Raw genomic sequence first — 20,253 nt, 5'->3', positions numbered from 1 at the left:
AACCTGGCCTTCCTGAGCCTCTGCACCGCCTCAGTAAAAAGAGTATAAGAATATTTATTCTCAGTGTTGTTGAGGATTAAATGAAATAATAATGCTAGTTTTCACTACTGAGTGTTTCCTTATATGCTAAGCACTTTTAGAAGCACTTGAATATGTATTAATTAATTAATATGCAAAATAACCTTATAAGGTGCTGCTGTTATTTTCCCCATTTCACAGAGGAGAAAACAGGCAGAGATGTTAAGCAACTTGCTCAAGGTTATGCAGCTGGTAAGATACTTCAGTGCTTTTATGTATATGGAGTATTCAGTGGGGTATCTAGTGCTTGGTCAGTGCTCACTAAACAAGGGTGTCTTTCCCTTTATAAAACAAGACAAACTTCACTTCTGACCTAGGCTGTGCAGTTGATGATTCTAACCATTCTGCCACTTTTGAGAAGGAGAACAATTTGTTTCAAACTCTAAATAGCTTTCTGGGTTTGGGGATCCTCCTCTGGAAGACTGGTTTTCATGGATGGAGCTCCCATCCCTCAGCTAGCCAACAGTTTTGGGAAATGCACTTCGCCCCACGACCCAACCCCCATGGTAACAGCACTATCAAGGTTACAACCATAGGACAATTATATGTTGCCACCAGATGGTTCTGGCTTTACAGATATCCTGCTGTGTCTTTTCACCTCCCTTAAAAGTGCTTATTTTATCGGAGTTGGCTAGCCAGACAGCAATGAAATGTTCCACTGATTTCTGATGGAATGCATCAAAAAAAAGAATTTTTTTAAAGCTCACCTGCCATAGTCTTTTTCTTTATCATATGTGATGCTTTCTTAGGTACTGTGAGTATTCAAAAAGACAAAACATAGTTGCATCCTTTTACAAATGGAATTTTCAGTCCTGCTTAATAGAAACTTTTTAAACAAGTTTCATCCCTGTTCCTGGACGTTTTGACAATGGCCTGTTTTGGAACTGGACTCAAGCCCATTAAAGATCATGAACTTCTAATTGAAGAGTTGATTGTTTTAAGAGATCACAGGCCTGCCAGAATTCATGCTCTCCAGAGAGGAAAATAAAAACATCCATGAATCCTGGTCACAGACAGCATTTCCTATGGCTTGATCTCTGGCCACTCTGGGTGACCCAATCACTCCCAGATGTCCTTCCCTCTGTCTTAAGACAAAGGCTCCTCAGTCTGGTGGGTATTCAGAGGCCTCCAGCCACAACACCATGGACCAACTGTCTACACAGTCATCAGGGAAATCTTTCTCTGTGACCCCTTTGCTTCGACTCTTCGTACAGTGAGTAAGGTCACGGCTAACAGGAGAGCTAAGTTCTAAAGACATCACGGAAAGCAAAAATTGTGTCCAAGTTGCCCTTGTGAAGCCCTTGGAGGGGGGCACCATGGTGGAAATCAGCACAACATCTCTCTTAAGTCCAACCCTGAAAAGGCTGCTCCTGCACTGGGATGAAGGGCAGCTGCCCCACAGACCTACCCAAGGCAGGGAAGCAGGAACTGATATGGTTGGAGAGAGGAGCAAACTCAAAACTCAAGCTGGAACGTACTTTCACTGAGAGGAATAGAGGGCAAAATGACCTATACCATCTCAATGTTCTCCTCTTCCTTCCCCACCCTGGCTCCTGGAGTGTGCCCAACTGCATTATTATTATTATTTTTTGCCCCCGGTCGCCCAGGCTGGAGTGCAGTGGTGCCATCTCAGCTCACTGCAACCTCTGCTTCCCAGGCTCAAGTGATCCTCCCACCTCAGCCTCCCGAGTAGCTGGGACTAGAGGCGCTTGCTGCCACGCCTGGCTAATTTTTGTATGTTTTTTCAGAGACGGAGTTTTGACATGTTGCCCAGGCTAGTCTCAAACTCCTGAGCTCAAGCAATCCATCTGCCTCAGCCGCCCAAATTGCTGGGATTACAGGCACAGCCACTGCGCCTGGCCCCCTGGCTGTATTCTTGTTAGGTTAAATGCACTTACACTACAACTTGGCTGTACTCCCACTGGCTTCAAGATGAAGTCCAGACTCATAAGTGTTCCACAATCTGGTTTCTCTCCCTTTCTCCTTCCCTGTCTCTCACTGTGTTCTCCTGACTGCCTCCTTCATTCCAGACACCTGCACATCTTCATGGGAGTCCTGTTCTCCATACTTCTGCTCACATTTTCCCTCTGCTCAGAATGCGTGAGTCCTCGTTCCTCTCAACACCACCTCTTGGAAGCTGCTCCAGAGCCCTGGAGTAACCCACCTAGCACTCACTGTGTGGTACCACTATCTCCCAGCCTCTTGCTCTGCTCACAGCAGGAGAGCAGGGCTCACATACTGCTCACTTCTGCAGACCAGTGCCTAGCACTTGCCTGGCTTGAACAAGAAGGGAGGGCACATTCCATCCCAGACAAGAATGAATCAAGAGAGCTCAATGATAACCAAAGCAGTTTACCTCTGCTTGGAGCCACTACGCCTTTGCCAACCAAATTCAGACCCTGGTTTCCACTAGCACTTAACTGATTGTATCTTCCCTCACATTGTCCCTGGCTCTGAAGAGTGAACACCCAAAGGTCTGGATAAATCCCATATAACTGAACCACAGGTTTGTTATCTAAGTATCAATGAACATTTCTCCGATGGCTCCTGTGAGAACAGCTATGGGCCCAAAAGTATACGAAGGTTTCTTTAATGGAGGATTCGGCCAAAAGGCTATTTTGACAGGCCAGGGGTCCTCTGAGAAATAACCCAACCTAAGAGGCTGAGAGCTTCGGTCCAAAGGCATTGTTTCTGAGGTTCAGAAAATCTTCTCACCCAGTCTCCAGATCTCATGTCTGAATTCCAGAGAGATGGAATTGCAATAAAGACTGAAATAGCCCTGATAACAACAAGGCATCAGGATAAGACACAAGGCTACCTTGCTGTTTATATAGTATAGTCGATTGCATTATGGGTCCCAAGTCTTCACCTCCTCCTTATACTCAGGCCCTTTGCTGTGTGGCTTTGTAATTCCTCTCACTAACTTCCTGTCCCTTGACTTTGGGTTTGGCCATGTGACTTGCTGTGGCCAATAGAATAAGGCTGGAGGAAAAGTGCACCAGTTCTGAGCCCAGGCCTTAAGTGTCACTGCACATTTCTGCATGCTTTCTTGTACCTCTGTTATGCTGTGAGAATATGCCCAGGCTTGTCCACTGGTTCCAAAGAAAAAATGAAAGACACAGGGAGTAGAGCTGAATGGTGTCACCCAAGCCTAGAACCTACCCTCTGCTGAACCCAGATGCATGGACAAGTCAGCCAAGGTCCAGCTGAGTCCAGCCTGGGCCAGCTGACCTGAAAATCCATGGGAATCAGTGATTGCCATTCATATCATCGAGTTTTGGGGTGATTTTTTATTCAGCCTTTTTTGTGGCAATTGGTAGCTGATACATATGGGGGTCTGGGTCCTGGCCACCACACTAGTTGTTCAAGCATTATTGATTACTGGGCCCACAGAGGATAACTAGCTCTGACCACACTTGAAAGGCCAGACTGGGGCAGTAGAGGCAGCTTTAGCCACCAGGTGCTATACTGAGCCTTGAATTTTACATCTTAATGTAAGAAAAGCACAATTCAATAGAGATGGATTTGATCATCCACTAATGGGTAGCAAAAGCATTAGGACTTTGCTAACTTAATACCTGACCTTGGAGCAAGTGAACATTTTCCCACCACATGAAGTTTTTCTATGATCCAAAATAAATTTCCAGCATTTCCAGTCTGCCTCAAGACAAAACAAATCCATATATTTTTGTTTCTTGTTATTTTTTCCCTAAAACACTTTGTGGAAGGCCTATTTAAAATTAAAATTAATGAGCTGCAAATTTATGAAACTTCTTTAAAGTCAGTTCCTCTAATAATCCCAGGAGGTCCTTCATACTAATGTGAAACAATTCTAATATCCATGCCATGAGTTTTAAGTAATTTGGTAAGCTTGGCAAAACGTGTGCTATTTTAATCTACCACTACTGCCCTAAGTAAAAGTAATGCTAATTAATATTTAAGTGGTTTGGAGGACTATTTGTGTGTGTGTGTGTGTGTGTGTGTGTGTGTGTGTGTGTGTGTGTGTGTGTTACATCATCTTCCTCCAGTAAACTCAAACTGAAGAAAAGGAATCTTAGTATTACTTTCCTTTGATGAATGAAAGATCATGTACCATCATAAGTTAAAATGTACTAGTGTACGTCCATACAGAAACCCCATCTGAAAGTCACCAACATAAAGACCAAAGGTAGATAAATCCATGAAGATGAGGAAAAACTAGCACAAAAAGGTTGAAAATTCCAAAAATCAGAATGCCTCTTCTCCTCCAAAGGATCACAACTCCTTACCAGCAAGGGAACAAAACTGGATGGAGAATGAGTCTGATGAATTGACAGAAGTAAGCTTCAGAAGGTGGGTAATAACAAACTCCTCTGAGCTAAAGGAGCATGTTCTACCCCAATTCAAGGATGCTAAGAACCTTGAAAAAAGGCTAGAGAAATTGCAAACTAAAATAACCAGTTTAGAGAAGAACATAAATGACCCAATGGAGCTGACAAACACAGCACGAGAACTTCATGAAGCATACACAAGTATCAACAACCAAATCGATCAAGCAGAAGAAAGGATATCAGAGATTGAAAATCAACTTAATGAAATAAAGCATGAGGACAAGATTAGAGAAAAAAGAATGAAAAGAAATGACAAAGCCTCCAAGAAATAATGGGACTAAGTGAAAAGACCAAACCTACATTTGATTGGTGTATCTGAAAGTGATGAGAAGAATGGAACCAAGTTGGAAAACACTCTTCAGGATATTATCCAGGAGAACTTCCCCAACCTAGAAAGATAGGCTAACATTCAAATTCAGGAAATACAGAGAACACTACTGAGATACTCCTCAGGAAGACCAACCCCAAGACACATAATCATCAGATTCACCAAGGTTGAAATGAAGGAAAAAATGTTAAGGGCAGCCAGAGAGAAAGATTGGGTTACCCACAAAGGGAAGCCCATCAGACTAACAGTGAATCTTTCTGCAGAAACCCTACAAGCCAGAAGAGAGTGGGGGCCAATATTCAACATTCTTAAAGAATTTTCAAACCAGAATTTCATATCCAGCCAAACTAAGCTTCATAAGCGAAGAAGAAACTTTTTTACAGAGAAGCAAATGCTCTGAGATTTTGTCACCACCAGGCCTGCCTTACAAGAGCTCCCGAAGGAGGCACTAAACATGGAAAGGAAAAACCAGTACCAGCCACTGCAAAAACATGCCAAATTGTAAAGACCATCAACACTATGAAGAAACTGCATCAACTAATGAGAAAATAATCGGCTAGCATCATAATGAAAGGGTCAAATTCACACATAACAATATTAACCTTAAATGTAAACGGGCTAAATGACCCAATTAAAAGACACAGACTGGCAAATTGGATGAAGAGTCAAGACCCATCAGTGTGCTGTATTCAGGAGACCCATTTCATGTGCAAAGACACATATAGGCTCAAAATAAAGGGATGGTAGAATATTTACCAAGCAAATGGAAAGCAAAAGAGAGTAGGGGTTGCAATCCTAGTCTCTGATAAAACAGACTTTAAATCAACAAAGATCAAAAAAAGATAAAGAATGGCATTACATAATGGTGAAGGGATCATGCAACAAGAAGAGCTAACTATCATAAATATATATGCACCCAATACAGGAGCACACAGATTCATAAAGCAAGTTCTTAGAGACCTACAAAGAGACTTAGACTCCCACACAATAATAGTGGGAGACTTTAACACTCCACTGTCAAATATTAGATCATGAGACAGAAAATTAACAAGGATATTCAGGACTTGGACTCAGCTCTGTACCAAGCAGACCTAATAGACATCTACAGAACTTTCCACCCCAAATCAGCAGAATATACATTCTTCTCAGTACCTCATCACACTTATTCTAAAATTGACCACGTATTTGGAAGTAAAACACTCCTCAGCAAATGCAAAAGAACAGAAATCATAACAGTCTCTCAGACCACAGTGAAATCAAATTAGAACTCAAGATTAAGAAACTCACTCAAAACTGCACAACTACATGGAAACTGAACAACCTCCTCCTGAATGACTACTGGGTAAATAATGAAATTAAGGCAGAAATAAATAAGTTCTTTGAAACCAATGAGAACAAAGACACAACATACCAGAATCGCTGGGACACACCTAAAGCAGTGTTTAGAGGAAAATTTATAGCACTAAATGCCCACAGGAGAAAGCAGGAAAGATCTAAAATTGACACCCTAACTTCATAATTAAAAGAACTAGAGAAGCAAGAGCAAACAAATTCAAAAGCTGGCAGAAGACAAGAAATAACTAAGATCAGAACAGAACTGAAGGAGATAGAGACATGAAAAACCCTTCAAAAAAAATAAACAAATCCAGGAGCTGGTTTTTTTTTTTTTTTTTGAAAAGATCAACAAAAGAGACCACTAGCCACACTAATAAAGAAGAAAACAGAGAAGAATCAAACAGAAACAACAAAAAATGATAAAGGGGATATTACTACCGATCCTACAGAAATACAAACTACCATCAGAGAATACTATAAACACCTCTATGCAAATAAACTAGAAAATCTAGAAGAAATGGATAAATTCCTGGACACATACACCCTCCCAAGACTAAACCAGGAAGAAGTCGAATCCCTGAGTAGACCAAAAACAAGTTCTAAAATTGAGGTAGTAATTAATAGCCTACCAACCAAAAAAAGCCCAGGACCAGGCAGATTCACAACTGAATTCTACCAGAGGTACAAAGAGGATCTGGTATCATTCCTTCTGAAACTATTCCATTCAATAGAAAAAGAGGGACTCCTCCCTAACTCATTTTATGAGGCCAGCATCATCCTAATACCAAAACCTGGCAGAGACACAACGAAAAAAGAAAATTTCAGGTCAATATCCCTGATGAACATCAATGCTAAAATCCTCAATAAAATACTGGCAAACTGAATCCAGCCGCACATCAAAAAGTTTATCCACCACAATCAAGTCAGCTTCATCCCTGGGATGCAAGGCTGGTTCAACATATGCAAATCAATAAACATAATCCATCACATAAACAGAACCAATGACAAAAAAATACATGATTATCTCAATAGATGCAGAAAAGGGCTTCAACAAAATTCAACACCCCTTCATGTTAAAACTCTCAATAAACCAGGTATTGATGGAACGTATCTCAAAAAAATAAGAGCTGTTTATGACAAACCCACAGCCAATATCATACTGAATGAGCAAAAGCTGGAAGCATTCCCTTTGAAAACCAGCACAAGACAAGGATGCCCTCGCTCATCACTCCTATTCAACATAGTATTGGAAGTTCTGGCCAGGGCAATCAGGCAAGAGAAGGAAAAAAAGGGTATTCAAATAGGAAGAGAGGAAGTCAAATTGTCTCTGTTTGCAGACAACATGATTGTATATTTAGAAAACCCCATCGTCTCAGCCCAAAATCTCCTGAAGCTGATAAGCAACTTCAGCAGTCTCAGGATACAAAATCAATGTGCAAAAATCACAAGCATTCCTATACACCAATAACAGACAAACAGAGAGCCAAATCATGAGTGAACTCCCATTCACAATTGCTACAAACAGAATAAAATACCTAGGAATCCAACTTACAAGGGATGTGAAGGACCTCTTCAAGGAGAACTACAAACCACTGCTCAAGGAAATAAGGGAGGACACAAACAAATGAAAAAACAGTCTGTGCTCATGGAAACAAAGAATCAATATCGTGAAAATGGCCATACTGCTCAAAGTAATTTATAGAGTCAATACAATCCCCATCAAGCTATAACTGACTTTCTTCATGGAATTAGAAAAAACTACTTTAAATTTCATATGGAACCAAAAAAGAATCCCTATAGCCAAGGCAATCCTAAGCCAAAAGAACAAAGCTGGAGGCATCATGCTACCTGACTTCAAACTATACTACAAGGCCACAGTAACCAAAACAGCATGGTACTGGTACCAAAACAGAGATATAGACCAATGGAACAGAACAGAGGCCCAGAAATAACACCACACATCTACAACCATCTGATCTTTGACAAACCTGACAAAAACAAGCAATGGGGAAAGGATTCCCTATTTAATAAATGGTGTTGGGAAAACTGGTTAGCCATATGCAGAAAACTGAAACTGGACCCATTCCTTACACCTTATACAAAAATTAACTCAAGATGGATTAAAGAGTTAAACGTAAGACCTAAAACCATAAAAACCCTAGAAGAAAACCTAGGCAATACCATTCAGGACACAGGCATGGGCAAAGACTTCATGACTAAAACACCAAAAGCAATGGCAACAAAAGCCAGAATTGATAAATGGGATCTAACTAAACTAAAGAGCTTCTGCACAGCAAAAGAAACTATCATCAGAGTGAACAGGCAACCTACAGAATGGGAGAAAATTTTTGCAATCTATCCATCTGACAAAGGGCTAATATCCAGAATCTACAAAGAACTAAAACAAATTTACAAGAAAAAAAACAACCCCATCAAAAAGTAGGCGAAAGATATGAACAGACACTTCTCAAAAGAAGACATTTATGTGGCCAACAAATATAAGAAAAAATGCTCATCATCATTGGTCATTACAGAAATGCAAATCAAAACCACAATGAGATACCATGTCACGCCAGTTAGAATGGCAATCATTAAAAAGTCAAGAAAACAACAGGTGCTGGAGACGATGTGGAGAAATAGGAATGCTTTTACACTGTTGGTGGGAGTGTAAATTAGTTCAACCATTGTGGAAAACAGTGTGGCAATTCCTCAAGGATCTAGAACCAGAAATACCATTTGACCCAGCCATCCCATTACTGGGTATATATACCCAAAGGATTATGAATCATTCTACTGTAAAGACACATGCACACATATGTTTATTGCAGCACTCTTTACAATAGCAAAGACTTGGAACCAACCCAAATGCCCATCAATGATAGACTGGATAAAGAAAATGTGGCACAGATACACCATAGAACACTATGCAGCCATAAAAAAGGATGAGTTCATGTCCTTTGCAGGGACATGGATGAAGCTGTAAACCATCATTCTCAGCAAACTAACACAAGAACAGAAAACCAAAGCTGCATGTTCTTAGTCATAAGTGGGAGTTGAACAATGACAACACAGGGACACAGGGAGGGGAATATCACACACCGGGGCCTGTCAGGGGTGGGGGGTTAGGGGAGGGATAGCATTAGGAGAAATACCTAATGTAGATGACAGGCTGATGGGTGCAGCAAACCACCATGGCATGTGTATACCTATGTAACAAACCTGCACGTTCTGCACATGTATCCTGGAACTTAAAGTATAACAATAAAAAAAATGTCCTAGTGTAGGCACTGGTTCGTAATAGTATATTCATGTCATTTCATCCAAACTTAACTCTCATAGTTTTAAGTAAGGGATACACTATGCATTTTGAAAAATAACTACCAAAACTAGTGACTGTTTTTCAGAAATGGTAATAAAACTAATAGAGGGGTTTCTGGCCCCAAGGCTAAAACAGTCTTTCAGAAGGAATTGTTTCAAAAGGAAGCCATTCTGTGAAATGAGGCTAAATGATCAGGACCAGCACCTTCATCCTAAATGAAGTCTAAAATAAAAGGTTGGCAAAGAGGAAACAGAAGGCTGCTGTACGGTTCACCTTTAGCCTTGGGGGATTCACGTAGTGCGGGAGGAAACCCTGAAACAATAAGGAGACTATCTGCTCACTTGGATCAGGGCAGCCTGCCCCTCTCCTTCAGCCCTCTCCTGCCACAGAAATGTTACTTGTCGTTAAAACATACACTAGTGTGTGTGTGTGTGTGTGTGTGTGTGTGTGTGTGTGTGTGTAGGCAGGAGGGCATAAACCTTTATTTAATAATAGGATGAATCATATGAAATTGTCCAAAAGGTCAAATATTGGCAATTTCATATGATTCAACTTAATACAATCAGCAAGCATAAAATAGCCACCCCCCAAATACTCATAGAAATTAGAAATACAAGCTACATTGTGAGATATGTGGAATTGTAATCAAAACAAAAACAAAACCTAAACAATCTTCCCAACAAAGCTTTTGTTATAATTATTTTGTAACATACATTTTTTTAAAACCACAGAATATTACTGTAACCCATCAACTCTGTTTATCCTCTTCAGTGGGGAAATCTGCACATTCAGGTTTGGGACCTGGGGTCAAGAAAAAGGAGCCTGAGAACAACGCTCTGAAGGAAACACCGGCATACCTAGAGAGCAGCAGTTTACCCCGAAGCTGCAGGTCTGCGGCACAGTCCTCTGAACGGCAATTCCTTTCAAAAACAGTCTGTGAGAAAGACAGGAGAGGAAGGTTAGGGCAGGATTGAGTGGCAAACGAGTACACAGTGGCCAATTCCTTTCTTGCAAATCAGTGGGAATGCTTCCCCTGAGCCCCTCAGGGCTTCTACTCCCACCTCCAAAAAGCCAGCCCTCCAGCGTGGGAAGGGGTTCTTCCAAGCTCCAAGGAAGCCTAAGTCAACTGTGGTTTTGATTTTGTCAGTGCATTACTTATTTGATTCATTCCCTAGTCTACTGAAGCGCTTCTCCAAGCAGTTTTTTCAAGAGAGGTACGTGGTGGTGGATGTCCTTTCAGTCTTTGCTGGTGTGAGACTGTCTTTCAGATTATAGTTTGGTCATTTCCCCCTATTTGCTCTGTCTTGGGGATGCAGGAAATTTACATATGAAATAGGTTCTGCCTGAGCAATGGGACTGTATTGAATTGTCAGTATCAACAGGAAAAGGAAAAGGCAATTAGGCCATCAGGCTGAGGGAATCACAACAGAGTGGGGGAGATTCTTTCCAGTTTGTTGGTGGGGCAGCCAGCAGTTAACAGGGACACTGCCTTTTCTCTAACCAAGACTGGGCCTCAACAGCCAAAGCCCCACCCAGCCCTTGCTGGGGCCAAGGCTTGGCATGCCAAAACCCAAATATTTCCAGAGAGCTTGCTGGCTGGGCCTGGGCCTATCTGTGGAGGCTTGCCAGGAGATCAGCAGCAGCATTTGGAGAGGGGTTAGGGCTTTCTTCTACGGTCCACGGAGGGCTTGTTAGTCTACCCCTCAATCTGTCTCAACCTCTCTGACATTTCAGATCTATGGACAGTAGCTTCCCTAAGTTCCAGATGACAGAGACTCTTCACTACTGTTAGATGGCTTTGCTCATTTCAGTGGAATTTGGAGAGAAGAGCCTGTTGACAACTTTTAGTTGTAATTTACTCATTATTAAACTTCTTCCTTGTCACTGCTCATGTTCATGAGTTTTTTCCCCAAAATGTAGTTCCAGGTTATTTCTTCTCTGCCCAGAGAACAAGTCCAGGCAGCACCTCAGAGTGTCAGTGTGGGTGCCAGCAAACGTGCTGGCCAACGAACAGTCTAGACTCGACCAGACAGAGTAATTTCGCCTATGGAAATTCATATTCCCCTGCCACATTTCCAAAAGAAAAAAGTGTCCCAGCCAACACTCCCTTCCTTGATTATCAGGGAAAATATCATGGAAGTCTTGGACAAAAAGAGGAAATTCCTGTGTTCTTTTGGACACTACTGGGGTCAAGGAGAGAGCCAAATTTCCAGGAAATTTCAATATATTTGCTCTTTGCCATCTTAACTAAGAAGAAAACAGGAGGAAGTGGGTGTAAGGATGGCATGAACGTCTCAGGCAAGATGAAAGGTGGGCTTTATGAGCTTTGAGGACAGAGGGAAGGTGCCAAAGGGAGCTTCCCCACCACACTAGTGAAACTTCAGCTTAGAGGTCCCCAGCTGACATGGCCCCTAGGGAAGCCTTGCACAAACTTTGTCTTCATAATTTCACCTTTTTTTTTTTTTCCTTCAAGACCCCACCCTCTATTATATAAGCCTCAGGTCTCACAAAACCTGGACTGGCCCCTAGGGTACAGTCCCCTCATCACACATGCCTTTCCTGTCTCACAGGCAAGACAGTCCAACTTTGTGAGGCATGGAGGGGTGAAGGGGTAGAGGTGGAGGTGGAGATGGAGGTGAAAGAGGTGAGAACGGAAGAACAGGATGTGACCCAAATCCATCTGGTGACATGCAGGCTGCCAGATCTGGCACGTGCCCTCCTCACCTCTGTCACCCTGGCTTTCTCATGCCAGCTATCACTCTGGTTGTCCTTACAACTTCCCACCCAGGGCCTCCCCACAAGTGGATCCCCAGATTCCTCCAGCTGGTTCACCTAGTACATGTCCTCTCATCCTTCAACAAGCAAATCCAGACCACTTCTCTGAGTCCCTGGGTAAGTTCAGGCCCATCGTGAGCTCTCACAGTTCCACATACTTTTTCCTCCTACTGCTCATCTCAATCGTAACTAATCAATTTTATCATTACATGTTCAATGGTAGTCTCCCCTGCTAAAATGATGTCCCAAGAGGATTGCAGAGGGCAGTGTACTGGTCTTGCTTGCCTCTGTGCCTGCCCTTAGGGCCTGGCATGTAGTTGCTGCTTTATCAACACCGAAAGACCACACATCGCTCTGAGAGACAGAGTGACCACTCACATGGGGAGCCAAATGGTGGATGCCCCAGCTTAGAGCCAATACCAGCACACTGTTCATCAAAACCAAAGCTCCAGGCTCCTAACCAAAGTACTGTCCCTTAGCCATGTGAGATGCAAAGACTTCTCACGAGGAATTGGTTGCTTTCCAACCAATGAGGTAAATGAGGTAAAGACTCATTTTCCTTGTCCTAACTTTTCCTTGAACTCTACTATTTCCTGTCCCTGAAACTGGCTTCTCTAGCTGTCTAGTCCTCCAGTGCTGCTGAATTTCCATCCAACAAAGGCAAGCACTGAGTTTGACATATACACACATGCACATGTACACACATATCCCTACAGCTTACGAGTGCTTGTACTGATCAGATAAAATTAAGCACAATCATGGAAAGATAAAATACTAGTTAAGAAATAAGGAAATTCAAAGTTTAATCCTATTTTAATTGTATTACATTAAGAAAATTGACTTTTCTTCCCTCCAGGACTCAGTTTCCTCATTTATAAAATGAAAATAATAGCACTCGTCACTGTCCCATAAATCCAGATTAGCACTTAGCCAGGGGTAGGAGCTTGCAGTGATAGCGATTTTGTCTTAGGCACTGTGCATCACTATTTACATTGGCAAATGAGAGCGACAACAGTGTGGCTGAGTGAATACCATGAAGCTTAATTAATGGATGGTGGGGCTGGGTGTGGATGGTGGGGCCAGGCATGGTGGCTCACACCTGTAATCCCAGCACTTTGGGAGGCTGAGGCGGGTGATTACCTGAAGTCAGGAGTTTGAGACCAGCCTGGCCAACTTGGTGAAACCCTGTCTCTACTAAAAATACAAAAATTAGCCGGGTGTGGTGGTGGGTGCCTGTAATCCCAGCTACTTGGGAGGCTGAGGCAGGAGAACTGCTTGAACCCAGGAGAGAGAGGGTGCAGTGAGCCGAGACCAACCATTGCACTCCAGCCTGGGCAATAAGAACAAAACTCCATCTCAAAACAAACAAACAAACAAACAAACAAACAAACAAACATTAATGGATGGTGAAATAAGGAGACAAAGAATTGATGTGAATTTACCTCTGTGCAGGTAAATTATTTTCCAAAAATCAATGCAACAATATCTCGATGATGGCACTCCTTACAATATGACTTTGAAACTATTCCCATAGAGAGGTGGGGTCTAATGCTCCCTTACCTGGAATCTCGGTGGACTTTTGGCTACAGTGGAAGTGACTATGTGACTTCTGAGACTAGGTCATAAAAAGCAATAGAGCTTCCTCCTAATTTTCTTGGGGCATTTGTTCTTAGAATTTAGCCACTCTGCAAGAAACACAAGCTGTCCATGCAGAGGCTCACAGGAGACACTGACTGCCACATCAACTTGCAGGCCACATGAGTCACCATGACAGTGAAAACCTCAGAGATGTCCTCCAATCCCATTGAGTTGCCCCAGCTGATAGACATTATATGGAACAGAGAGCTGTGTTGATCAAGCTCTGCCAAATTGCAAATTCACAAATGAATTCACAAACAATTTTCCCATTTTCTTGCTGTTACTGATTTCTAGTTTCATTCCATTGTGGTTGGAAAAGATACTTGGTATGATTTCGATCTGAAATTTGGTAAGATTTGTTTTGTGACCTAATATGTGATCTATCCTGGAGAATGTTCCATGGCTACTTGAGAAAAATGAATGTTCTTCCACTGTTGGGTGAACAGTTCTGTATATGCCAGCTAGGTCCATTTGTTATACAGGTCCAATTGTTCAAGTCTACTGCTTCTTTACTGATTTTCTGTCTAGATGTCCTATCCATTATTGAGAGTGGGGTACTGAAATCTCCTATTATTATAGTGCTATCAATTTCTCCTTGCAGATCTGTCAGTGTTGTATATACTTAGGTGCTCTGATGCTGGGTGCATTTATAATTGTTATGTCTTCCTGTTGAATTGACCCTTTGTCATTAAGAAATGACCTTTGTCTCTAGAGACAGTTTTTGAATTAAAGTCTGTTTTGTTGATATAAGTATTAACCACTCCTGCTTTCTTTTGGTTGGCATTTGCATGGACTACCTTTTTCCATCTCTCTGTGTGTCCTTGAATCTAAAAGTGAGCTTCTTGTAGACAGCATACAGTTTGATCCTGGTTGTTGTTTTTTTTTTAATAATCTATTCAGTCACGCTGTATCTTTTTATTGGGAAGGTTAGTCTTTTTACATTTAAAGTAAATACAGAGACAGATTTACTATTGCCATTTTGGTAACTATTTTCTACGTGTCTTGTTCTTTTGTCCCTCTTTTTCTCCCTTGAGGTTTTCTTTTGTTTTGTTTCTTTTTTTTTTTTTTGTATCGATAGGTTTTGATTCCTTTCTTTTTTTTATATATAACTTCCATAGGTATTTTCTTGGTGGTTACCAGGAGCTTACACGAAATAATTTGTAACAGTCTGTTATAAGTTCACAATGTAACTTTACTTGCATAAAAACTCTGATTTTCCCTCTGCTCCCCCCATGTTACATGTTATTGATGCCTCAGTTTATATCTATTTATATTATGTACCCATTAACATAATTTAGTTAATACTTATAATGGTTTTTAAAATACTTTTGTCTTTTAACTTTCTTCATAGACATAAAAGCTATTTACTCATCACCTTTATAGTAATATAGTGTTCTGATTTTGTCCATATACTTACCTTTACCAACGAGTTTCCTTCTTTATTATGCTCTCTTGTGCTATTTAGTGTCCTTTCATTTCAACTTGAGAAGCACAGGTTTACTGGGTATAGTATTGTTGGCTAGTAGGGTTTTTAAATTTTATTTTATTAATTTATTAGAGACAGGGTCTCACTCTGTCACCCAGGCTGCAGTGCAGTGGCATCATCTTGGCTCACTGCAGCCTCTACCTCCTGGGCTCAAGCGATCCTCCTACCTCAGCCTCCCAAGTAGCTGGGACTACAGCCACATGCCACCATGCCCGGATAATTTTCTGTTTATTTTTTGTAAAGACAAGGTCTCATTATGTTGCCCAGGCTAGTCTCAAACTCCTAGGCTCAAGTGATCTTCCTGCTTCAGCCTCCCAAAGTGTTGTGATTACAGGTATGAGGCACTGTTTCCATCAATACTTTGAATATATCACCCCACTCTCTTCTGACCTGCAAGGTTTCTGCTGAAATATCCACATCACTAATCATCAGGGAAATTCAAATCGAAGTCACAATGAAATATCACCTCACAACAGTTAGGATGGCTACTATAAAAACGACAAGAGATAAAAAGTATTAGTGAGGGCATGGAGAAAAGGGAACCCTTATACATTGTTGGTAGGAATGTAAATTGGTACAGCCATTATGAAAAAAGTATGGAGGTTCCTCAAAAAAATTAAAAATAGAACTACTATATGACCCTGCAATTCCTCTTCTGGGTATATACTCAAAGAGAATGAAATCAGTACCTCATAGAAATATTTGCATTTCCATGTTCATTGCAGCATCATTCACAACAGCTAAGACATGGAATCAACCTAAGTGTTTGTCAACAGGTGAATGGATAAAGAAATTGTGGTGTGTATATATGTATATATACTACACACACACACACACACACATATATATATACACATATATAAACACACAATGGAATATTATTCAGCCTTTAAAAAGGAGATCCTGCCATTTTTGATAACATGGATGAAACTGGAGGACATTATGCTAAGTGAAACAAGTCACAAAAAGAAAGAAAAATATTGTATGATCTCACTTACTGCGGAATCTAAACAAGTTAAATACACAGAACCAGAAAGTGAAACTCTGGTAGTTACCAGGGGTCGGGGAGGGGGTAGGGAGTGGGCAATGGGGAGATGTTGGTCAAAGGTACAAAGTTTTGGTTAGGTAGAATGAAAAAATTTAGAGATTGAATGTATAGCATGATGACTATGTTGACAATATTGTATTATATACTGGAAATTTGACAATAAAGTAGATTCCAAGTGCTCTTAACTATCAAAAAAAAAAAACTATGTTAGGCAATGGATATGTTCATTTGCTTGACCATAGTAACCATTTCACTATGTAAATGTACATCAAAACATCATTTTATATACCTTACATACATTAAAAAACAATGAAATCAAATTCATGAACAAAATAAATGTTTCTTAAAGCTACTAAATTTCAGAGTTTGTTATGCAGCAATAGAATACCAGAATACTCAGCCAACCTAATGGCCTTCCCTAACTTGGGCAATGCTATGAACAAAAACGGGCTGCACAATCCAATCCCTGGCAAAGTCTTGGCTTAGGTAAGACCCTCCATAGGCTAGGAATGCAATTGTTTAATAGGTAAAAAAACAATACACCATGGAATCAAGAGACCTGTGTCACGCACTGGGGAGCCTGAGGTTGAAACTCAGTGCCTGTGTTCTAGTCCTGGATTAGTCTCTTTGGGCAAATGGCCAATTTGTTTCCTAAGGAACTGAAAGGCATCTCTCTGGAGCAGGAGGGTGGACAGACTAAAGCCTTGGAATACTAGATGACAATGCAGTTTCAAAAACCAAGTAGAAATGACTTCTCCTTGGTACAAAGTACAAAAAGTAAAGGTTCTCCATGAAGCCAATGGCCCAAACTCCTGATTTTCCTCTGAGGGAACAATCCCAATAGCTCCAACTTGGGCCTTTAAAAAAAGTCCTCAGCCTGATTTTATCCACATCCCCCTAAGTCCTCTGGCAAACACAAGCTTGGCTGCTTGAATCAGACAAATTGGAACGCAGCTTGGAAGCAGTCTCTTCCACCTCCCTCCAGACTTCACCTGCTAGTTGGCCAAAGCCCTGTCTAGTTATTTCCCTGGAAGAAGTCTTTCCAGCAAATGTAAACAGATCTAAGAAGCCATCATCTCTTATTCGTCCCTAGTTAAAGGAGGTTCAAACCTTTCTCTCGGGAGACAACTGTTTCCTGTCTCAGGCTTCAGAGAGCTGAAGACTGGACATCCAGTGGCCTCCTCAGCCTCATGGACTCGATTTCTCTGCTGGCTCCTTCCTCACCTTGGTCTTCATCTCAGGTTTCCCTGGAGAATACAGTAGTCTTTGAAAATATTTTCTCCAGCTTCTCACTAAATCCTTACTCTACTTCTTTTAGAACAAGGCTGGCAACTTTTTCTGAAAAGGGTGAGACAGTATATGTTTTGGGCTTGTAGGCTATACGGTCTCAGTCACACTACTCAACTCTGCTGTTGTAGAGCAAAAGCAGCCATAGATAATACATAAGGGAATGGGCATAGACGTGTTCCAATAAAACTTTATTTACAAAAACAGGCAGTGGTGGATTTGGCCTACGGGCTGTTTGTTGAATCCTGTTTTAGAATATTTGGCTATGTTTCTTCATTTCCTTCAGGCCAGGAAAAAAAAGAAATTCAATGAATTCAGCTCAAGTTGCATTTTCCTCTGAGTCAGAGTAAGGACGCTGGGGCTGGCTGTGCTTCTCTTACAGTGCCATGGTCACCAAGGCCAGGGCAGCTTTGGGGACATGTGATTCAGAAATAGCAGCTCAGTGTCTGCTCCTGGCTGAGGGTGACTTCAGAGAGGATGTCATCTAGGTGCTAAGGCCTTGGGAGGGGTAGCTCATTTCTCCCACCCAAATCTGTACCAGAAAATCTTCACTTCTGATCTAACAGGAAATAGGATTCTTAGCCTAGTCCAGCTATCATGTTCAGAGGAGGATCAGTTTCTTGGACTTGGTGATATTTGCTTTTAAAAAATACAATTATTGACATGGATTCAACACTGTTTATAGGGTTGATATGACAACCAAATCCCATGCTGAGGCCTAAAAAAAGTAGAACAATTGGACTGAATAATCCCACACCAAGAAGAGCAAACAAGAAGGCTATTTTTAAGCTGATCTGATCAATGCATTTTTTTTTTTGAGATGAGTCTTGTTCTGTCGCCCAAGCTGGAGTGCAATGGCACGATCTTGGCTAACTGCAACCTCTACCTCCTGGGTTCAAGTCTCGTGCCTCAGCCTCCTGAGTAGCTAGGATTACAGGCACGTACCACCATGCCCAGCTAATTTTTGTGTTTTTAGTAGAGATGGGGTTTCCCCATGTTGCCAGGCTGGTCTCTAATTCCTGATCTCAAGTGATCCGCCCGCCTCAGCCTCCCAAACTGCTGGGATTACACGCGTGAGCCACCATGCCTGGCCTAGCAATATATTTCTTGATATGCAGCATGACTTAGCAGAAGGTCTCTGCCCCTATGGTGAAGCATCCTGTCTGGATGACAGGAGTGACATTTCTGAACTGGTGTTCCTTCTATAGCCCCACACAAGTTTCCAGAGGCTCTAATCATGTAATTCATGTTTATAACCCCCAGCACCTAGCACAGTATTTAAATTTTTTTTTGTATACATATAAATGCCATGACCTGAGTGTAAGAGGTTTCTCCCTCCCAATTCTGTTTCAATGGGCTGTTTTTCCAGAATCCAAAACTGCCCTTCATGTGGCACGTGATAAGAGTGCAGGAATTTCAGCTCCATTCAGCCCCATGCCTAAACGAAGGAAGGAAAAGGCTCATTGCCTCTTAAAATCAAGGCATACACTGTTGCTTTCTAAAACATTCATATCCTCAAGAATCAATAAAAGGCAAATCATTCATGAAATTAAAGCTGAGGAATTCCTTCTATCTCAGGGTCTGTACAAATTGTCCTTCCAGATTTTGAAACCATGGAAGGATAAAAAAACCCTCTTGGTTTCCCTTTAAATACAAACCCAGCACCAATTTTGCTTTATGGTCCTGTGGAAAAACTAGAAATGACAAGTTCTGCTATCTTGGGTGTTTTTTTTACTCCATGGCTCTGCAGCTTGCAGAATTATCCCCTCTGCCCAGAGGCAACATTTTTAAAAACATGGTACATATTCATGGGATACAAGTGCAGTTTTGCCATATTGATATATTCTGTCATGGCAAAGTCAGGGCCTTTGGTGCAACCATCACTGGGCCAATGCACATTGCACCCAACAAGCAACCTCCCATCATCCACCCAGCTCCAACCTCCCCACCCCTCCATTGTCCATCATTCCACAATCTGCTTCTATGTGGACACATTATTTAGCTCCCACTTATAAACAAGAACATGTGGTATTTGTCTTTCTGTGTCTGAGTTGTTTCACTTAAGATAATGGACTCCAGTTCCATCCATCTAAAGGCATCATTTAGGCAATCCAGTTCAACCCCTGTGATAACTGAGCAGGACTGACTGCTTGGTGAGGCCCTGGCCCCATGGGACTCCCAGCCCAGTGCTCTTCCTGGATCTGCCTGGGACTAGGTGGCCTTTTATGGGAGACATTTCATGTCTCTCTATAATCACAACTTTTCATTTCAGCTCAAAACTCTCTTCTAGGGACTTTTGCACCCCAGGACTAGAAATTCTCCTTTTTCACCCTGGAATTTTTTGTGTTCTATGTTTCATTTTTCTTTTTTTAGTTGCTGTTATAAATTAGTCAGAAGAGGCAGAAAACAGCTAGGAAGTTCAAAAAAAGGGGCTGGTGCTGTCAGAGAAAAGAAAAAAGGATGCCAGCCACGTTTCTAAAAGCTGCTAAACCAGACATGGGCAGGCAACTGGGAGTGAGAAAAAAAAATGCCTTAAAACCAGAAAGGATCCCAGCAAGACTTCTCCCCATCTATCTGCAAGAACATCCC

At 41.6% G+C, this 20,253-nt stretch overlaps 1 protein-coding gene across 1 annotated transcript in view; it reads right to left on the bottom strand.

The window, feature by feature from the left end:
• Positions 1 to 20,253, bottom strand: part of ITGA9 (integrin subunit alpha 9) — a 371,697-nt gene that overhangs the window by 159,977 nt on the left and 191,467 nt on the right. Inside the window, exon 17 of the mRNA XM_004033838.5 lies at positions 10,288 to 10,364. Coding sequence (XP_004033886.5) covers positions 10,288 to 10,364 — 77 coding nt within the window. The remainder of the gene's footprint in view (positions 1 to 10,287; positions 10,365 to 20,253) is intronic.

This window comes from Gorilla gorilla, chromosome 2 (assembly GCF_029281585.2).
Source record: "Gorilla gorilla gorilla isolate KB3781 chromosome 2, NHGRI_mGorGor1-v2.1_pri, whole genome shotgun sequence".
In the NCBI taxonomy this organism is placed as follows: domain Eukaryota; kingdom Metazoa; phylum Chordata; class Mammalia; order Primates; family Hominidae; genus Gorilla; species Gorilla gorilla.
This window is presented reverse-complemented; position numbering and strand designations above follow the sequence as displayed.